This window comes from Cnephaeus nilssonii (genome assembly GCF_951640355.1).
Source record: "Cnephaeus nilssonii genome assembly, chromosome: 10".
In the NCBI taxonomy this organism is placed as follows: Eukaryota; Metazoa; Chordata; class Mammalia; order Chiroptera; family Vespertilionidae; genus Cnephaeus; species Cnephaeus nilssonii.
In genome coordinates, this window is record NC_137081.1 from 27,557,575 (window position 1) to 27,577,903 (window position 20,329).

At 41.9% G+C, this 20,329-nt stretch overlaps 1 protein-coding gene across 2 annotated transcripts in view; it reads left to right on the forward strand.

Moving 5' to 3' along the window:
* The window catches only part of RHBDD1 (rhomboid domain containing 1), a 98,517-nt gene that overhangs the window by 38,721 nt on the left and 39,467 nt on the right, over positions 1 to 20,329 (forward strand). For both annotated transcript variants that reach the window (XM_079783018.1, XM_079783019.1), the window contains exons 4-5: positions 13,822 to 13,910; positions 15,721 to 15,777. In XM_079783018.1, the coding sequence (XP_079639144.1) occupies positions 13,822 to 13,910; positions 15,721 to 15,777 (146 nt within the window). The remainder of the gene's footprint in view (positions 1 to 13,821; positions 13,911 to 15,720; positions 15,778 to 20,329) is intronic.

Sequence of the window (20,329 nt, forward strand, 5' to 3'; positions counted from 1 at the left end):
AAAACAGTAAAGGAGATTAAAACCACGTAGTGAAACAAATCTTTTAGTAGATTTGAAGAAGGCACATATTGTTTTTATGAAAAATGTTGTTGAGTAATAGAAATTAGAAATCAGAGTAGATTATTTCATTATTTGGAAATGTTTTGTGGGTCCATACTTGATCCATTGTGTTGTTAGACTGTGTCATATGAGCAATTATATTGCTCCTAGTCACTTTTGGAATCTTGTTCTCATATTCCTCATTTGCGGATTATTCATCCTAATTCTACTTTCCCTGATGTACAGATGCTGAGCGAAGGCAGGGCGGTGTATCCATCAATGAGGGAGTACTGGGGATGGTGTCACTCCCACGTTCTCCTAGATTTCCATTTCATAAGCCTGGCCCTTTCTTTTACTTCTTTCTCTAAGCCTCAGTTCCTTATCCGTTAAAAGGGGTCAATAATAGTACCCATTTCATGGGCTTGTTGGGAGGATTGAAAAGATAACGCAAGGAAAGTCCAGAAATCGGTGATGGGCTTATTGGAAGAGCTACCACCATTTTAGTACCCCTGAGTTATCCTCTGTGAGTATGAGAAGAATGGCTGATAAAGCTCAAGCCAGTGAGCATGTCAAAGTCCTTCAGAACCATCTCCTTGGAAGTATTTGCTGACAATTTATTGAATAAAGTATCTATGGATTTAAAAACCTCTTTAATAGAGAAAGTAAATGAATACTTAAAAATAGTATTTCTCAGTTTTAAAATCTAAGATACCTGGATTTCTACTCACATTTTGTTTAATATCTGTATCAGGCATTATATGGAACACTCACAATAATATTTTTATTGTCTCCCACACATGAGGAATAGAGCTGTATCTACTACATGGGTATAGGTCTTGGCAATTAACTCAACGATCTGAACACCTGGGTTGATATTTCTTGAATGTGGTAACATTTGAACCCTCAAGTCCTCCATCCCACCTGGAGCTGAAATTGTGCACAACAGAATTCTCTTTGAGATTTAGAGATCTGTTAATTCCATATGCCTCTGTCATCTTTAGACACCTGAGTCAAGATTCTTTTGCTTACAAGGGAAAGAAACTCCATTTAAACCCATTTAACCAAATAAAAGGATCTCTATTAGCTTATATCATTAAAATTTTCAGTGGTGCATTTCAGGGTTTCAAAGACTTATCAAGTGGGATTCAGAGACTCAAGCAATGTCATCAGGATTCTGTTTCTATATCCTGGCTCTGTTTTTTTTTTTTCATGTGTTGACTTCGTATTAGTCATCTATTGCTATGTAACAAATTATATCAAATGTCATGTCTTAAAATTACATACATTAATGATCTCATGATATGTATGGGTCAGGTGGTTGGGCACAGTTGCCCTGTATCTCTGTCTTCAGGCTTTCTCAACAAAGACTACAACAAAGGTGTTAGGCAGCACTGAGGTTTCATCTGAAAGCTTGCCTGGGGAAGGACGTGCTGCCAAGCTTCTGTGGTTTTGAAAGAACTCAGGTCTTGGTGGGTTATTGGACTGAGAGCCTTGCTGTCAGCTGTCAGGCCTCTTGAATCTCTCCATATAGCAGCTCACACGGTATAGCAGCTTCCTCCATCAGAGCCAGTGAGGAAGAGTTCACTAGCAAGGCAGAAATTATAGCTTTATGAAACATAATTGTGAAAGTGGCATGCTATATTCTAGTGGTTAGAAGCAAATCACAGGGTCCACCCATGCTCAGGGAGAAAGGATTAGGAAGATCGTGAATACCAGGGATCAGGGGTAATCAGGGCCCATCTTAGAATCTGTCCACTACAGCTTCATTCTCAGGAATGTTCTTTACACACGGTGACAGGGTGGACCAGCATCTCCTATCTTGCATCATCCCAAGGAGAGCAATTCTAGAGAAAATGGAGTTATTTCCTCAGCATCCTTATATGTATCTGTACCCTATCAGTTGGGATTCTTGGTTGAAAATAGTAAATGAACTTTGGCAAGCTTAAACACAAAAGGTCTTACTGGAAGGGTATCAGGTTGCTTTAAAAATAGCTTGGGGGGAAGGGAGTGTGGGGGGGTGTGCGGGAAGAGAATGGGCAAAAATCTTACACCATGGACGAGGACAGTGGCGGGGGGCGGGTAAGGGCATGGGATGGGGTGGGAACCAGGGGGAGGGGAGCTATGGGGGGGGGGGAAAGAGGAACAACAGTAATAATCTGAACAATTAAGATTTATTTTAAAAAGTTGCTGAGAATACTGAAGTAGGACTGGGCTGAAAAACCTGCGAGAGCTGGATGGACATTTGTTACCACTGCCTCTTAGGGCTCTCATCACTAGATTCTAAAGGTTAAATACACGGTGTATCACATTGGCCAAGTGCAGGTCCTGTGCCTGTGCCCCAGCTGCCATTGCACCTCCATTGGAGGTGGGACTGTGTTTTTTTGAAGGTGACAGTGCTGAAATGAGTCCATATGGGTCTCATGGCATCAGTAGGGTTACTTTTGTTCACAGATGTTCAGCCTAGCAGGTTGCATTGCATGAACAGATTCTGCTCTATTGGGCAGTTTTCAGAACTGTGTAGCTGGTGATTCTGTGCCCTTGTTTAACATGAACTGTGCCTTCCAGGCATATCAACAAAGCCACTGCAGAAGCAGCGAGTGATGTCAATGCAGGCCCAGGTCTGAGTCATACCATAGGTGGGGCATTCATAATCAGAAGTTGATTCGGACCAGATTTAACCACAAGTAGAATTTAATTTTTCTGAAACTACAGGCTAATTTTATGATCCAGATTTGTTTCCCAGTCTTTGTGTTGGATCTGGGGATTCAGGGATTACCCTAACTCTTTACTATTCTCATCTTCGGCCATGTGTATATGACTTTCTTGGATATGAGACACACTAGCTGAAGTATCAGGTTTTTATAGGTCCAAAGAACTTGTAAATCTTTTGAAGTAAGTTCATGTGTTTCCTTGCATGAGTTTTCAAAGCTATACTTACTCTCTTGCAGCATTACAGTAGAATATATTAAGACCAATTTACCAAGAAGGGAAACAGATGTCCCTTCTGTTGGGTAATTTGTAGGGTGAAGAGTGTTGCCTACACTCAAAAATGTTTTTTCTTATTGGCCTACTATGACAGCTGAAATCTCACCATTAGATTTGAACTTTGGCTTAAGATCAATCAACGCATTAAAATCTATTGGGGAATTAAAAACAATAAAACAAACAGAAAAATAACCAACCAAACAAAACAATGTGAGGGTCTGTCTCATCCCAGAACAATTTTTGTAGAATTTCTGGGAGTAGAGTCCAAGGAACTGTAATTTTTAAAACTTCTTTACAAGATTCTAATCACAGCCAGCATGGAGAACCAGTGGGTCAAGACTACAGTCTGGCAAAGGGCAGCCAGTTCATTCATGTTATTGTGGGTACAGGGCAAGTTTAGAATTCAGTTGCATAGTTCACAGTTGAGACTGTTCCCTGCTGTCCTTTCTTCCTTGTGTATCCTTATAATGAGTTCCCATTCATCAAGGTCACCTAAGCCAGTCTTAAGTGACTGCAACCTCAGAGAGCCCAGTTATCCTGGGATTTTCAGGTATGACATTGCTTCTGTAAATTTCTTTAAAGGCTAAGCATAGGAACATCTATTTGCTTCATAGCACCAACACTTGTTAAAATCAGGCTATAAACAATCCAACTTCTCTTTCATTTTACATTTACTTTTTGGAGGTGATATGCAAATAGTCATTCATGTGGTATCCAGAAATATTTTCGTCTATAGTAATAGCAGATGGTGGAGCATTCTTCACGTGCCAAGTTGCATTTATTCTACCACAGTGCAATGTGGAAGTGATCACGGCTTCTTTCAAATATTCCAACTCCCCATGTGCATCTCAGTTGTGGTGGGAAGTTTTCTTGCATATTAGTTCAAGATGTTGTAGATTTATTTGGAATTTTTGGAATTTGTGCATAGTGTAGTCACATGAGAAGTACTTTTAAAAGAAATATTCTTGAGGCCTAATGATTAAAGGTCATCAATTCAACAAACATTTAATAAGCACTTGCTGTGGTTTCTCCACTGGGATAGGTGGCTTGGTCCCCAGGAAGGACTTTGGAAAATTGCAGGGTTGTTTTTAGTTATAATGATAGTGGGGGGGCGGGCGGGCAGGTGCTACTGGCATTTGTTGAGCAGGGACAGAGGTACCAGCTGTCCTACAGTGTGCAAGACAGTCCCTATACCAAGAATGATCCTGCACCCCTCCCCCTCAGTCTGTTAAAAGGAAATTTATGTAGGCAAAAGTGCTGTTTATGACTATCCGAGCCTAAAACCTAGTTGTGTTTTTCATATACACACAAAGATTTTCTGTTTTTGGCATGGATTTAATTTACAGTGACTTTTCCAGGAAAATGGTAAATTGATTTGTAAATGCAACTTAAGGAAGAATTTCACTTTGCTTTACTTGGAGTCAAAAGTTACTTACCCTCTCATAAAATCATGTTGCCAATGGAGCCCTGCAGATGGTGTTTGAGTCACGCAAAGCCCATTTCTGTCCACCTGCATTTGTTATTCTCACCTTCATGCAGATTACATACATAGCAGCAGGCGGAGGGCCACGTCACAGCCTTCTGCTGGTGCTGTGCCTGAGCATTTATAATTCATAGTACTTTCTTATGTTACTCCTACAATATCTTTTCTTATTGTTATAGCTAGGGCATTATGTTGAGCTGAGAATGTACATGTGGATGCGTCTGTGTTTTTAAAAGTATGTGTGTAGGTGTGTTATTTATTCCATTTCAAGAAGATAGAGAAAGCATAACAAGATATTTGGGTTTAAGGAGGCCTTGGGATGATAGGGTTGAGGCCGCTAGATTAAGCAGTGGGGTGATAGCAGACAAATCAGCAGATGAGGATGGAGCCGAATGTGAGAGGAACACAGAAGATACCACAGGAGCCAAGGAGCAGCCCCGCCTGTCCGCAGGGAAAGCAGGGCCCAGGGTGATCAGGAGGACTGTTTGGCTAGGGTTTAGCGGGTGATGTGGAGGGTAGAGGGCTTGGTGCATACAAAGTCATGAAGGGTGGAAGCATGGCTTTTGTGGATGGCTTAAACTTGGGGTGGCATAGCGTTGGGGGCTGGCAGTAGAGATAAGGCTAAAGAGGCAGGCAGAGGGGCATGCTGGGTATAACAAACCTCGCTTGTATTTTATTCTGGAAACACTGGCGAGCTACCCACAGGCATATGGATTGATATCAGGCTTGCTTCTTAGAGCACATGCTTGTTTGTCCCGGTGTTGGCAACAGGCTGGAGCAGGTCAAGGTTGACCAAGCCAGGAAGAAGCCTGGCTAAGATGTTGGAAGTGATGAGAGATGGTGAAGCTCACATTGATTCCGAAGGCTATTACTATAGACGAAAAGGTTAAGCATAGGAACATCTATTTGCTTCATTCCACCAACACTTGTTAATTCCACTGAATTCTGAATCAATACTTCTGAATTGATTCAGAATTCAGTCCTGGGCAGTCTGAGTCCAGTACTTGTGCTCACAACCACATTCCTAGATAGTCCCAAGGGCTGGGGTGGGCGCCGGGTGGTGCAGAGCAGGTGAGAGTCATGGCAAGTGGAACTTAGTCAATGGTGAATATGGAAGGTATGGGAAAGGGAACTCCAGGATGTGTCTAGTTATGTGAAATGTCTGATGAGGAAAAGCACAGAGGCCTCACCCACAGTGTTGTGCTGAGTCTTTAACATCTGTGTCCCCATTAAGCATATGTGTGGGGAGATTCTTGTTCATTTGTGTACCATTCACTTACCTGTGCTTTCATTTAATTTGGCACAACCTTTCATCTTGTTTTGAAGGAGATTTGAATAACAACAGATTCTAAAGAAACTTGGTAAATACCACAGAACTAGTGATTATGATTTTCATCTGAGTGGTAGTTAAAAACACGTGCACGTGCCACATGGGGGAAAGTGTTCTTAACAATTTACCCAACAACAACAGACGTACTTAGATTTCTCCACCACATTGGTGAGAGAAAGTCTGTTCTTTACATGAGAGCTTTGCGTAGTTGCTGTTCTGATAGAAAAAATAATAATAATGAAATTCCTTAAACACTATTACAAGAAGTTTGAAAAATAGAAGGGGGGATGTTACCCCCCCATATTATTTGTTACTGTGTTTATGTATTTCTTTTAAATCTTGTTTTCGATATATATATATATATATATTTGTGTGTGTATAATTTGTTCTACATTGTAGGTAGACAGATAGATAGACCATTTTAGTTAAATTGTATACAAATATTCTAGGAGTCAAATGAAATATGGGAGGCATATTTTGAACCATTCTTCCTCTGAGTTTCCAAGTTGGTATCCAGCTACCTACTGAATACTCTATCAAATATCTCTAGTTGTGTGGCAGGCATCTCAAAGTGAATACACCAAAACTGAGCTCTTGAATTCTCTTCCCACCCAAGTAGGTGGTTCCATCATCCCACCCATTGCATGAGTCAGAAGCCTGTTTCTTCCTTCCCCTCCCCCACAATGAATCCATCAGCAAGTCCTTTTATCTCTGCCAACAACATAGACACCAAGCCACTTCTCTGCACCTCTGCTGCCACCACCGTCTTCCAAGCTGCCATCAGTCTTCACCTGGACTGCATGGAATTGAGAGCCAAGGAACTGAGGCATCACCTTTGATCTAGGAAGTTCTTTTGTAAAGGGGCTTCCTCTACCTTTGCAGTATCCTTGTTTTTGTCTAGATTGTGTTTGTCTGGGACTTAGTAAATGTCAGTGGTCAGATCCCAGCCCTATGCCTGAGGTTGGTGCCATGTTCAATAAATCAACATGGATAGTAGAGGTTGCATTGCCAATGTAGCTACCTTTGGGTAAATATAATATCGGTAAAGAGAAAGGACATATAGACCAAGTCTCTCCCAAATTGCCTTTGCCAAAGACACGTGCTACCATGGTTGTTGAAGAAAGCATCAAGGGTAGAAAACAATTTAAGAACAGTATATCTAGGGAAGAAGCAATCCTATTGAGATCTTTCCCAGTGGCATTAATGTTCTCACCACCTCTTGTTGCTGTAACATCCAAGACCCAGAACTCCTGATCAGCTCAGTCCCCCGCTGGTAGTAACTGCTTTTACAGGAGGAAATGGTGAAATGTACAATACAATAGGCCACCTCTAGCTGACTGCGTCTTACCTCACCTGTTCTCTTCCCTTGTCCAACAATGTGTCTCCATCAAGTTGTATCCTTAATGAGGTCATTCGACACACACTGGGAGATTATGTCTTAGGGTAATACATTTTCTGCTCCCTGAGCTATGCCTGAGAGGGCAGCCTCTTCAACTGTGGAAAGAATTTGCCATTTAACAGAGGAGGACCTTTATAGCCTGTCACAGCTTTCAGTCATAGCTTTAGCTTTTGATCCTTTAACAGTAGCATGGGAACATTTTGCATAATCACTTAGCTCAGCCTTACAAATTGCCTCAGAGGAGTGAGGATCACTTTATGCTGGCATAATAGGAAAGAACACTGTGTGTTGGTGTTAATATCTGCATATAATTTGCATAACTGAAATTCACACTATCTTTTTTTTCCAGCTTTGAGATATAATCGACATATCTTAATCTTAGTTTTGTTCCTAAATTACATTTCCACATCACTATCCCTTAGAAGTAGTGTATAGCAACATCGATTTGATTTTAACTTTCCATTTTTTCTTTTTGTTTTGTTTTTCCCCCATAAACACATAGTGAACCCCTCTCTGTGTCAGAAAGTGTGTGGCTGCTGCATAGCTAGAAAGACACAAATAATGGCTTTCCACAGTTTTTCAGAATTGTAGGAGGACATGAGACCTCAGATAGAAAAAGCGCAGCACATGTCAAGGAGGGGAAATGAAATGAACCGACAACTGGAATGATTGTGGTATAATGACAGTATATCCAAAATAAAGAGAACATTTTAAAAGCTGAGAGGAAAGACAGATTGCCTACAGAATAAAGACTGGTTGGCATTTCTCAGCAGCACCAGTAGAGCCTGTATTTATTATCAAAATAAGAAACAGAAATAAAGACCTTTTTGGACATACAAAGACCAGCAGAGTTTTCTACCCTCGGTCTTTAACTGAAAGAATGACTGAAAGTGGGATTCTAGCAAAAAGGAAAGTGAACTCAGAAGTAGGTTTCACCATTCCAGAGCAACGGCACAACAAAGAAACTGGACATGTTAATAAACTTAAGTAATCTAAATAAATGGCTGCCCCTGTGTTCGGATTTGAGTACACATGGAATGTTTTTCCAATTGAGTATACAACTACTTAGACTTGGTGCTTAATGTGAAATTCTTCTGTCTGCAATGATTATTTTCACTTCAGGGTATTTAACCAGAGGTCCGTGGATGGAATTCAAGCCATCTGTGAACTTCTTAAAATTATTTTGCATCTGGGAAGTTTTTCTGCAGACAGGATTCATAGCTTTCATCGGACATTTAAAGGGGCTTAGAACCTGAATAAGCTTAAGAACTACTGGGTTGTCCTGGCCAGTTTTTCTCAGTGGTTAGAGCGTCATTCCACAGACCAATGGGTCTGGGTTCAATTCCCGGTCAAGGGCCACGTGTGCAGGAGGCAACCGATTGATGTGTCTCTTTCACATTGATGTTTTTCTTTCTCTCTTTCCCCTCTCCCTCCCTTGCACTCTCTCTAAAAATCAATGAAAAAAAATATATCCTTGGGTGAGGATTAATTAAAAAGAACTACTGGATTAAGGTATTGTCCCCTAATAAATGAAATTATATCAATAGTCACTCTGAAGGTGAGATTTGATGACCTAAATTTGAATAGTGGATATGTCCAATATTTGTGGAACTATTGAGGCCCTGGATAAATTACGTTTTTTCTCATTGTGGTTTGTCTGTGCAGTGCACAACCTGTGTGGCTATACAAAGTGGTGATGTATCTGGCCCTTATACTTGTATCTCACCATCACAGTCAGTATTTTATTATAGCTGTTATGATTTTCTAAAGGGAGTTACTATTGAGTTATCAGAAGAAATAAAGCTCTTCTAAGTGACCAATTTTAGGGTATAAAAATAGGTTTGGTGCTATTGTTTTGTTGAGCACATGTTTTGTGTCATACATTGTTTAAGGGGAGGGGATTAGTTCAATTATTACCTCTCCCAGTGAAATTTGATACTAATACAACTATGGAGACCATGTGCAACTTGGGATTTTGTAATGCAATTGTAATGTATGTTAGATATGTGCCTTCTGTGTGTACTTTTAATTCCACTCCTCCACCCATTCAGTAGTTATTTATTGAGTGTTAGTGTCAGGCTGTTTACTGCGTCAGGTGTGGTCATGAACATAAAGTTGAATATGGTGGTACTGTCCCTGAGGAATTACTCTGACTTAGGATGGAGGGTGGCAGGATGTAACCAAATCTTCAGTCTTGGCCCAGGACCTAGTAAGGTCTAGAGGAAGCTGTTTCTAACAGCAGGGTTTTCCCTGCCTGTCCCTTGAGGTGTCACCCTCCAGGTAGAATCTAGGACAGAGTTGAGCCCACATCTTCAAGCAGGCTGCTGTGAACACACAGGTTTCCTCAGACATCTCAAACATCAAAATGTCTGTTTTGCATGTATACTTATGATCATAACAACACAATCTGTTTCTACTGGTAAAGCTGTTACATTTGAAGGTAGATCCCAGCCACTGATTAGAGGACGCAGATGTCTTCTTCCCCAGGGCCTCCTTGTACCTCCACAGCACCCCCAGGGGCAAGGATGAAGTGCCCTGATCCCAGTGCTGCTGGGAGAAGATAGTCCCCGGTTCCATTTCCATCTTCTCTCTGCAGGTCCATTTCCTCTCCCAGGACAAAGGTAAAAGGTATCTCGTAGAGGGCAAAGGGAGCTCCTTTGTCAAATGGTTACCAGTGGCATGGAGAAAGTTAATATACCTCTTAAAATTAACATATGCTTCCTTTTTTCATTGGTGGAATCCTCCCCTTTTTATGTGTAATATCAAGATACTAGAAGCCTGGTGCATGAAATTTGTGCACGGGGGAGGGGGGAGAAGGGTCCCCTCAGCCCAGCCTGCACCCTGTCCAATCCAGGATCCCTCAGGGGATATTCGACTGCTGATTTAGGCCTAATCCCAGGGATTGGGCCTAAACCGGCAGTTGAACATCCCTCTCACAATCCTGGACCGCTGGCTCCTAACCACTCACCTGTCTGCCTGCCTGATCGCCCCTCACTGCCCCCCCAGCCTGCCTGGTCAACCCTAACTACCCCCCTGCCAGCCTGATCACCCTTAACTGCCTCTGCCTGCTGGCCTGATCGCCCCCAACTGCCCCCCTTCCAGCCTGGTTGCCCCCAACTGCCCTCCCTGCCAGCCTGGTCGCCCCACGCAGCCTGCTGTTCAGTTGTTTGGTCGCCCCTCACTAACACCCCTGCCGGCCTGGTCGCCTCATGCAGCCTGCTGCTCGATCGTTTGGTCGCCCCTCACTAACCCCCCTGTCGGCCGGGTCGCCCCACGCAGCCTGTTCAGTGTCCATTCGGTTGCGATGGTCACTTAGGCTTTTATATAGATAGATTCTCAGTTTTGATTGAATAAGATCATATTCTCTTCCTACTTTTATTTATTTTTTTTAAAAAGAATACCTTTATAGAGCTGAAAATGTTATCAGTTGGGAGCTTTCCACATCCCCACATGTTGCCGGTGGAAGTGGGCTTCTTGCAATGTCACAAGAAAAGGAATTTTCTGAGACTCACAGGGAGAATGAGTGGCATTTATTTGCATGGAAGTAAACCCCTGAGTTTCCAAGGTCTCCTCTTCCTCTGTCCCTCCATGGGAGAAGTCCAGCTTTGTCTTCAGCAGAGCTAGGATTAAAGACAATGCCCAGAGTTTCCTTCTGTGTTGGAGCACAGTCCAGTCCTGTATCAGGGTAGCTTAGTTTGTGTTCCCAGCGATAGTCCATTGCATGGGGGTCGTCTGGTCATGGATCATGTGACTTCTAGAGCCACATGGCTATGGAGGAAACACAGGCGAGTGCATGGAAGCAGGAACAAAGCCAGAGGAACAAGAGAGCCAAGAGAGAGAGAATTCCTTTGTCTGTGGATTATATATTCCCAAATTTCACAGGTTTGCATTGGCTCCACCCCTCAGCCAATGATCTTTGTTTCCAGGTTAGACTGACAGGCACCTTCCCTATGTCACCCCGACTTTACCATGCATACATCCATCTCCCCATTGTTGGACCCCTTCCTCCAGTGACCTGCAGGAAGTGGATCTGGGCAAAGTTGCAGCTTCCTGGTGAAGCTGCCCAGATGGCCATGCTTATAATGTCTGGCCTCCCTTTTGCTTTTCTATTATTAATAACTAGCTAATTACAATGGTAACAGCATGAAATACAGACAGCTAGAGTTTTGAGAAGGGACTTTTGTGACAAATGCTGAATATTGGAGGATAATGCAATATGGTCTCTGGTCTGTCAGCCTCCCTTTCCTAGTTATTTGCAATTACAGTAGGACAATTAGATTACAGCTAAAACTTCTACAAACCCATGTAGAGAGATGAAAACATTCATTGAACTGTATTATATTCTAAATTGTAAATGAAATTCAAGATTGATTGTTTGATGGGTTAGGGTTTTAAAATGAAATTTTCTTCCATGTTATCTTTAGAACTATATGATTCACCATAAAGATTGGTTTAGAAAGTTTCAGAAATATTGATGTTATTTTATTCTTTTCAAATTGATTCTGGCCCTTTTTTTTTTTTCTTGTATCCCTCAAACTACCACTTTCTTTGACATTCTTAGAAGTAGTTGGAATGTATGATTTAGCCTAAAAGTAGAATAAAATAAACTCTATTTTATTTTGTTTTTTGGAAAAGCTAGAGAAGCACAATTCATGCTATTCTTCTCTGGAAATGGGAAACCAAGTGTCTGATCACATATTTTTATTATCAGGTTACATATCCTAGGAGGTATATTTGATGAAACATATTTGATGAAAATAATAGCTCTCCTGAAGGAATGCTTGTGTGTGTAGTGTGTGTACACATGTGTGTGTGTGTGCACATGCATGTGTGCTATGGCTTTCAGTGTGTGTGGCATATGCAGAGATTGGGCAATGGTGTGATTGAATTGGCTAATGGGGACGAGCCCCAGTGCCATCCTGTCTACAGAAGGCTTCCTTTCCTCTTTTCTCTGCCTGTTCTTCTCTCTGGGAGCCCACAAGTCTTTCACTAGCCCTGAGACAATGGAAAGTACTTGTTGCTGCCTTGTCTGTACCCCAGGGCCCCTTTCCTCTGTCAGTTGCTGCTGTGGTAGGCGGTGTGTGGTTTTGACTCTAGGTTTTGTGTGTGAACCTCAGCCTTGTCACTGCCATGGCTCAACGAGCCCTCTAAGTTGCAGATCTGGTGTTTTTAACTTGCCCACTGGTGGTCTTGATGAAATCATCTTGGGACACTCAAGCCATTCATTCAACACATACTAGAGTGTCTGTCCTGTGCCAAGCACTGTCCTAGGTGTGTGTGATAGGCATGTGAAAATCACAGAAATCACGGTGCTCCTGGAGCTTACATTGGCTCTTTGATAACTTTTAGGTGCCCCTCTTCTGGAGTGAGGGGCCATTTCCCCAAGCCAGGGAAGTGTATTCACCTCCTTGACAGTTTTTGGTTGTTGGGTTTCTTTTACCTTCCAGTTTAGCATACAGATGAATAAGACTGTCCTCAGGGGGGTTATAAGAGAGAGACAGACAGGAAAATATGTAAACCTGTTTGCTCCCCTGAAGGCTGGATCTGTTCTATAGGAAGGAAGGCAGTGGGAGGAAAGAGCCAGTCTCCAGCCGGGGCCTGGTTTATGTCAGGGGTGCTGTTTGGCTTAGCCTTGTGGTCCCTGGTCAGCACTTGGAGGGTCTAGGTGTGGCTAGAGGGATGGATTTAGCAGACAGTGAAGGTGGAGGGAAGGCAAGGCCAAGTGTCAGAGGGCTGTGATTGAAGGCTGCAGAGAAGTGTGAGTTTCACCAAGAGGCATGGACATGACTTGCCCTCTGTTTCAGGAGGGCCACTGATGGCGGTGTGTGGGATGCGGTATGAGCAAGAGCTGGAGGCAGGGAGACCTGCTGGCCAGTTCTCTTTCATTTGTTCTTCTATTTGTTCACACATACTTAGCTGGGGCTTGCCTTGACTTCATATGTATAAGTGATTGTCAGTGTTAGATGCTATCTTAAGAAGAGCGGAGCCAATTTAATGCACTAACTCATCCTTCGATCTTAAAGTTTGCATTTATGTGTCTTTTTGCTGAGTGACATAAGAAGATGACATTAGAGGGAGGTGACTTTGGGGTGGGCGTGTGGACATCTCCATCTCATCCATCGAGTGTCTCTTGCTCTTGGCTTCACTGGTCAGTGATGTATAAAAACGCAGCGCTCTGCGAACACAGGTAGATACCGCCCTCACCATGGCTGCATGATCCAAGAGTTAATTCAGAGAAAACTGTTGTCGTTTACATTTTGTGGTAAGAGCCGCAGAGAAAAACTGGAAGAAGTCTAATGGGTTGTCATGACAAAACGCTTCCACTGCCCTGAAGGAGCCAGCCCACTTCTCTTGGTCAGGGAGGGAGACTGAATTTTAAACATGTGGTGCTTGTTATTCATGCCCTCCCCCCGCCCCCTTAAGGTAGGAAATGTTCTTTGGACTGAGTGCCGTACTGCTCAGCATAAAAGACATGGTGTGGAACAAAGCCTGTGACTAATTGACACGCTCCGGGCTAGCGGGAAGGCGGGCTGCCTGTAATCAGGGGCAGAGCGCACACTCACAGAGGGTCTCCTTCTCCCCTAGGACCTCCTTCGCCGGGCATCTGGCCGGGATCCTCGTTGGACTCATGTACACTCACGGGCCTCTGAAGAAAATCATGGAAACATGTGCAGGTACAGAACAAAACATCTTCGCATGACACATTGGAAGGTCATCTTAATTTTAATAGGGACGAAAGCAACCCCAAGTTACCCTGTGGGTCTGCTTAGGAATTCCCAATAGTCTCTTCTTAAAACAAGAAGTATAGGAGCTGGTACAGCAACTCACACCACTCCAGAGAGGCTGCAAACTCTAATTCTAAACCCGAGGCTTTCCTATGGACAGAGAGTGGTTTATATGTACACCCTCAACATTAATGCTACTCACAGAAAACCATGGTTTTCTTGAAAATGCAGAGAACGAATGTAGGTTTAAAGTAATGCATTATTCTACAATATTCCATGAGTTCATATATGTGCAAGGCAAAGTTGACAAAGAAAAATCTGTACTGAAGTGCAAATAATTCAGAGTGACCACTAGGTCCTGGCGGGAGAGACATATTCATGCAGGGCCAAACCAGGGCTGTTATTGCTTAAAGCGTGGCTCCTGCTTTAACAATTTTTTTTTCTTTTTGTTTCCTTCAAATTGATGCTCAATGAAAATACTTTATTTTATTTAGAAATATATGAATTCTTTTAGGCCTCAATTTAAAATCTATATTGGTTATGGCTTTTAAGAACACTATTTTGCAAACACTTTTTTAAAGGCCTTATGAGTTCCAGTATTTCATCTTTTATTCATGGGAAATCTTCGGAGACTATTTTACCTTTTCTTGAACCACAAATAATTTGTTTTCACAGTTTGTGGCGATGGCTGGTGTTCTTGAGAACCATATAATATTCATGGTATTAGAGAGCTTTCTGGGCCTCGCACTGTTGCCTCTATTAGCAGGTTGTGTTCGCTTCTGGATGATTTTTACAGGCTGTGTTGCAGCTAAGCAGATGCATCTAAGCATTTTCCTACATTTGCTCATGACTGTGTTTCCAGTGTATGTGCTTGGAGGAGGCAGTGGGAACTTCATTAAAAGTCCACTTTTATTATATTTTTTGGTGCAACTTAATAATGGAAATCTAGTAATGAGCTTTGTTGCCCAAATACTATCAATATGGATAAAAGAAAAAAATTTATTCTCAGGAGTTTGTTTTGTTTAATTTTTCTATGTGTGTCTGAAGATTCAGTGGTTATTAATGCTTTTTGCACACATTACAAAATGTAGGCAAGTATTTTGTATGTAAAGATGATTTCCCCCGCAATTATAATAGGTAGATAGAGACATAGATATCTCACATATGTATGATATATATATACACAATGATATAACTTTACATCACAAGGATATATATCTACACAGTGCAATATTATACAAGCATCAAAGAAGGAAGTCCTGCTATTTGCAACAAAATAGAGGAAGGTGATGTCTTTACACTAAGTGAATTAAGCCAGAAAGAGAAAGACAAAGACTGTATGATCTCACTTGTATGTGGAATCTAAACCAGAGAATAGAACAGTGGTAGCCAGAGGCTGGGGGAAGCGGGGAGATGTTGGTCAAAAGGTATAAGCTTCCAGTTATAAGATGAGTGTGTTCTGAGGATCTAATGTACAGCATGGTGACTATAGTTAATACTGTGTTACATACTTGAAGTTTACTGAGAGAGTAGACCTTAAGAATTCTCACCCATACACAGAATATGGTAACTGTGAGGTGATTGATGTGTTAATTGTGGCAGTCATTTCATAATGTATATGTATATTAAATCATCACGTGTACAGCTTTAAAGATCACATTGCACAACCTAAATATATACAATTTTTCATTTGTCAGTTATACCTCAAAAAAAAAAGCCTTATGGCTACTATTAAAATGTCTGTTTTCTTTATATTTAGGCATTTTTTCCTCCAATAATGGCTACCCAGGACAGCAATACTACTTTAATAATTCAGGTAAGCACTTTATTTTATTTAATACATGATAATTTAAAAATTATAGTGTTCGCCACTGTGGAGCCACTTTAAGGCAATGCTAGTTTATGCTGTTGTGGAGTTCACACGTTATGTAATTGTGCCTCTAACATGCCTGAAAGCTCGATGGAGGGGTAGCCTGCAAACACATCTGGGTGGGTTGGTAGGGAAGACCAGGATAGGAGCTAAAAATGACATGAAAATATTGTACGATTAATATGAGGTTTCTCAGACATGATAAGATTCATACTAGACCAGGTCTCTTTATTCTCAGTGTAAGAGAACATACCGCTGGCTAAGCATGAGAAGTTAGTTTCAGATACACAATTGTCGCTAGTCCACCCTAACTGCATATTCAGGAAGAATCATGCTTATCCTAAGATAGACATTCCTCTGATAGTTAATACCATGGGACTTTCTATGTCTATGTAAATAGGTAAAAAAGGACTTCTGGTTAAAGCATGTGACCTGTTTCAGGCTAAGGCCCTGACAGGCCAGCCTGGGGAGGCCTCTTGGTAATATCCCGGACCAGTAGCAGCAGCGGGTCTTAACCCTTTGCACTCGCTTGCTTTTTTCTCGATTCCTGCTACCAATGCTAACCGTGTCGAGTCACACTCGACATCCGAGTGCAAAAGGTTAAAGAAGCCATAGGCCACGGAAGCACTGGGTGTCTTGTAATCGTGCCCACTGAAAACCATTATAGCTTAACTCTGGGGCCTGCAGTCTTTTATGTGAAGGGCCAGGTAGCTAATGTTTTAGATTCTAAGGGCCCTGTTGGCCATATGGTCACTGTCACAATTAGTCAGCTTGTTCCTGTAGCAGCCATAGACAATTAATAAAACAAATGGGTATAGCCGTGTTCCAATAACATCTTATTTACAAAAGTAGGCAGGGGGTTGATAGGGAACCACACATTGTGGCTTTTTGACCCCTCGCTGATAGCCTCCCATTCTCTCCGCATGATATTCCTGTTTTTCTTTCAGTCATGAGCATAGATAGTTACAATAGCTGTCTTGAAGTCCCTGGTTGCTAATTATGTCCTCTCTATATATGATTTTTTGTATCTGTTTTATTAGATTGATTTTTCTCCTGGTTGTAGGTCACAGTTTTTGCGTATCTAATAAGATGTGATTGGAGGCTAGACATTCCATATGGTGTGGTGCTGAGCGCCGGAGTTTACCTTCTTCTAAGAAGAAGGACTTTGTCTGGCACCCAGTTAAGTTCTGTGATGACTAGTTTGTTCCTTCTGGGGCTTGTTTTAAAATTATTTAGGGTGGATCTAAAGTAATTTTTTAGGTCTATTTCTGCACTACTATTGAGGTGTCTGTTCTGGGATCTCTCCTGAATGGTCTCGTGAAAGTTCACCTGTGCACATGTGGCGTAATAGTCAGCAAGTCTCAGGGGGGCTCCATGCAGATTTCTAGATGTTTCTCTGACATACAGTTTTCTCCTTGGCTATACTTGGCCCTGTAAATTCCTACGCAATACAGGAGCCTGCTGTGGCTGCTGTGTTCCCCATCCCTGTACTGCTGTCTGGAAAGTGCCTCAGGCTCATTTCCTTTACTTCCTTTCTCTAAAGGTTCAAAATCCTGTGCTGCCTGTTTGCAGCCTGGAAACATTTGTTTTGTGTATCTTCTCCATTCTCCTACTTGAGCATGGACTTGAGCTAGTGCAGCCCTGTTCCTCCCCCGTGGCAGGAGAAGTCTGTCCAGCACCTGGAACCTAGTGTATTCAGTGCTCGGCCCTGGGGGGAACAGGGATTTGAGTTCCTGGAGGTTACCCGGAGGAAGGCTGCGTCTCCATCAATGAGGAGAAGTTAAGGAAAGCAATGGCAGAAAGGGCTCCAGGCCTTTATGAAAAGGCCTGTTTGGAATTATCCAGAACGTGCTGGGATGCCACCGAAGGATTTAATCAGAAGAGTGGTTCTGTTGGAGTTACATTCGCTTGTATGTTTTTGATGTAGTTCTAAAGACTGGGATCATGAGTATCAGTCCTGGCTGTCTGTATGAATCAACTGAGGAGCTGGTATAACATATCCATGCCTCGAATTCACCCACACCAGCTAAGTCTGAATAGGGGTGGAGACAGGGACTTGGACTCTTTTTAAAAAGCTTCCTAGATGGTTCTAAGGGGATCAGTATGGAAAAGCATAGGCTTACCAGATGGGGGGTTACCTAGGTGTGGGGAGCACAGAGGTGGAGACTGTCACTACGCCAAGAAGAGGCTGCACTTGGGAGGCTTCCTTGGCTAGTGATGTGTACAATTAACATCCTAGAAATGGGACAGTTGCTGGGCAGTGTCAGCTCCCCTGCCATTGTCTGTGGACCCACCTGAAGAGAGGAAGCGCAATGATTAGTGATCGACACAGTTACTATATACAGTTGACCCTTGAGCAACATAGGTATGAACTGCGTAAGTCCACTTATATGTGGATTTTTCAATAAACACAGACAGTACTATAAGTGTATTTTCTCTTTGTTAATATTTTCTTAATAACATTTTCTTCTCTCTAACTTAGTTTATTGTAAAAATACAGTATATAACACCCAAGATGTGTGTTAATCAACTGTTTAGGTTAACGAAAGCTTCCGGTCAGCAGAAGGCTATTAGTAGTTATATTTTGGGGGAGTCAAAGGTCATATGCAGATTTTTTAATACATGGGGGGGCGGGTCAGTGTCCCTAACCTGAACATTGTTCAAGGGTCAACTGTAGAGCCATTTGGAAGAGCATTGGGTCCTTGTGGTTGTTGGGTATGGAGAACAGTCTACACTGACTTGTATAGTAGGGCTTAGTATATGACTGAGAAGAACTGGGTTGGACAGGAAGACCACTTTGGTTCTACCTCCCATGGTGATTTCTCTCTTCCCAGTGACTATTCCCTCCCCTGGACAGGCCACATGGCCACTAACACCTTGATGTTGCTAGAGGAAAGAGGGCTTCTCTCTTGGTTCATTTTTTAAAATTCCCCAAAGAAACAGGAATGTTCCTCTGGACAAAAAGAATAAGAACATATCTTTGCACAGACATGGTTTTTAACTATCATAGATTACCTAGTCCTGACCTTGTGTGTGACAGCTTGGAAATGTTAAGTAATTGGGCTAAAGTCAAGCAGGTTGTTAGTGATAGAACCAGGACTAAAAATGTCGGCCACTGATTCCTAGCCCCTGGCATTCTGCTGATTTAATCTTACAAAACAGAGCAGTCGCCCTTAGTGTCTTTTCCTCCCCTTTTTATTGCACTTATTTACAGGGAGGTGGGGTGGGCTTGCTTCTTTCTTGCTTCATATGGAAGAGGCATAAGTACAGCAGACACACAGACTAGGGAATTAAAGGCAAAAATAAAAAGCCCCCTTTACCATTCTTCTTACCGCTGTAAGATTGCCATATTTGTACTCCTTCCTCTGAAGGGTTGGGTTTCTTCAAAGGCAGAGCTCCATAAGGCCAGGTGGCTGGGCTAATGGTCATCGAGGGAACTTTTACGAGAGCATATGTATCTCCTATAAGTAATGATTTATTCTTACTATGGCTCTCCTTAGCTGCAAAAGTCTTTATAGGTCAAAGAACCTCATGAATGTTTAAAAAGCTGCTACCAATTTTTCTAATATTGGTGGTGTTTCTTGATCTCTTTTGCCATGAAGTTCTGGTATGTGTATAAGGAACAGATGGAGGAGTAGTTAATGAAATAACGATAACCAGAATTTCTTTTACTGCAGAGCCAAAGTCTATAGCTACAAAGGAATATTAAACTAGCATTCATCGCAGGATATAATTTAAACTTATTCATCGTAAGTGTTTGATTGTTAGGTTTTTCCAGCCATGTTTATTATGAAGATTTTAAAAATGTCTGATTGGGCCAGCGGAACAGCTGTAGAAAATTTATGGTCCTAGGAGACCTGTTCTCATTATAACAGACATGGATGAGATTTTTGTTCTTGTTGATGATTTATGACTGATGATATAGAACCTTTAACCACACAAATCCTTTTGACTTAAGGCACTAAAACTTTCTCTTTCCTTCTCCCCATGTTTTGTCTGACTAGGACCGAATTAGATTTTATAATATTCAGATGTTTAGAGTTGTAGGCCTTATTTCATTAAGGCTGGGTGTGTGGTTTTTTGTGTTTTTTTTAAAGGAAATAACATGAAAAATGTTGCCTCAAATTATAGCAAACTTGCCTGGAAATTAAAACTCTATAGATGTATGTGGTATTTCTGGTATCTGATAGGATGGGTATTCCACGCTTTTGAGTTAATTTGGATTTAAAATTAGCTGAACGTGTTCAAGGATAAATAGATAGAAATGCTGCTTAGACTTTCTGTAACAGAATGACTTTCCATAGGGGTTTGAAAGTGGTAATAAGCCATACAGGAAAGTGCCCAATATGCATTTTTGTTGCATTAAAATAATTGGCACTCTTAGGGAATTGGACAGTCTCTTATTCGGGATTGCTGAAATATCCCATGCTATTCAGTGACTTATCCATAAATATTCTAGTATGTTTTAGAATGCCCCTCTCTTGTTCTTTGTGAAGTG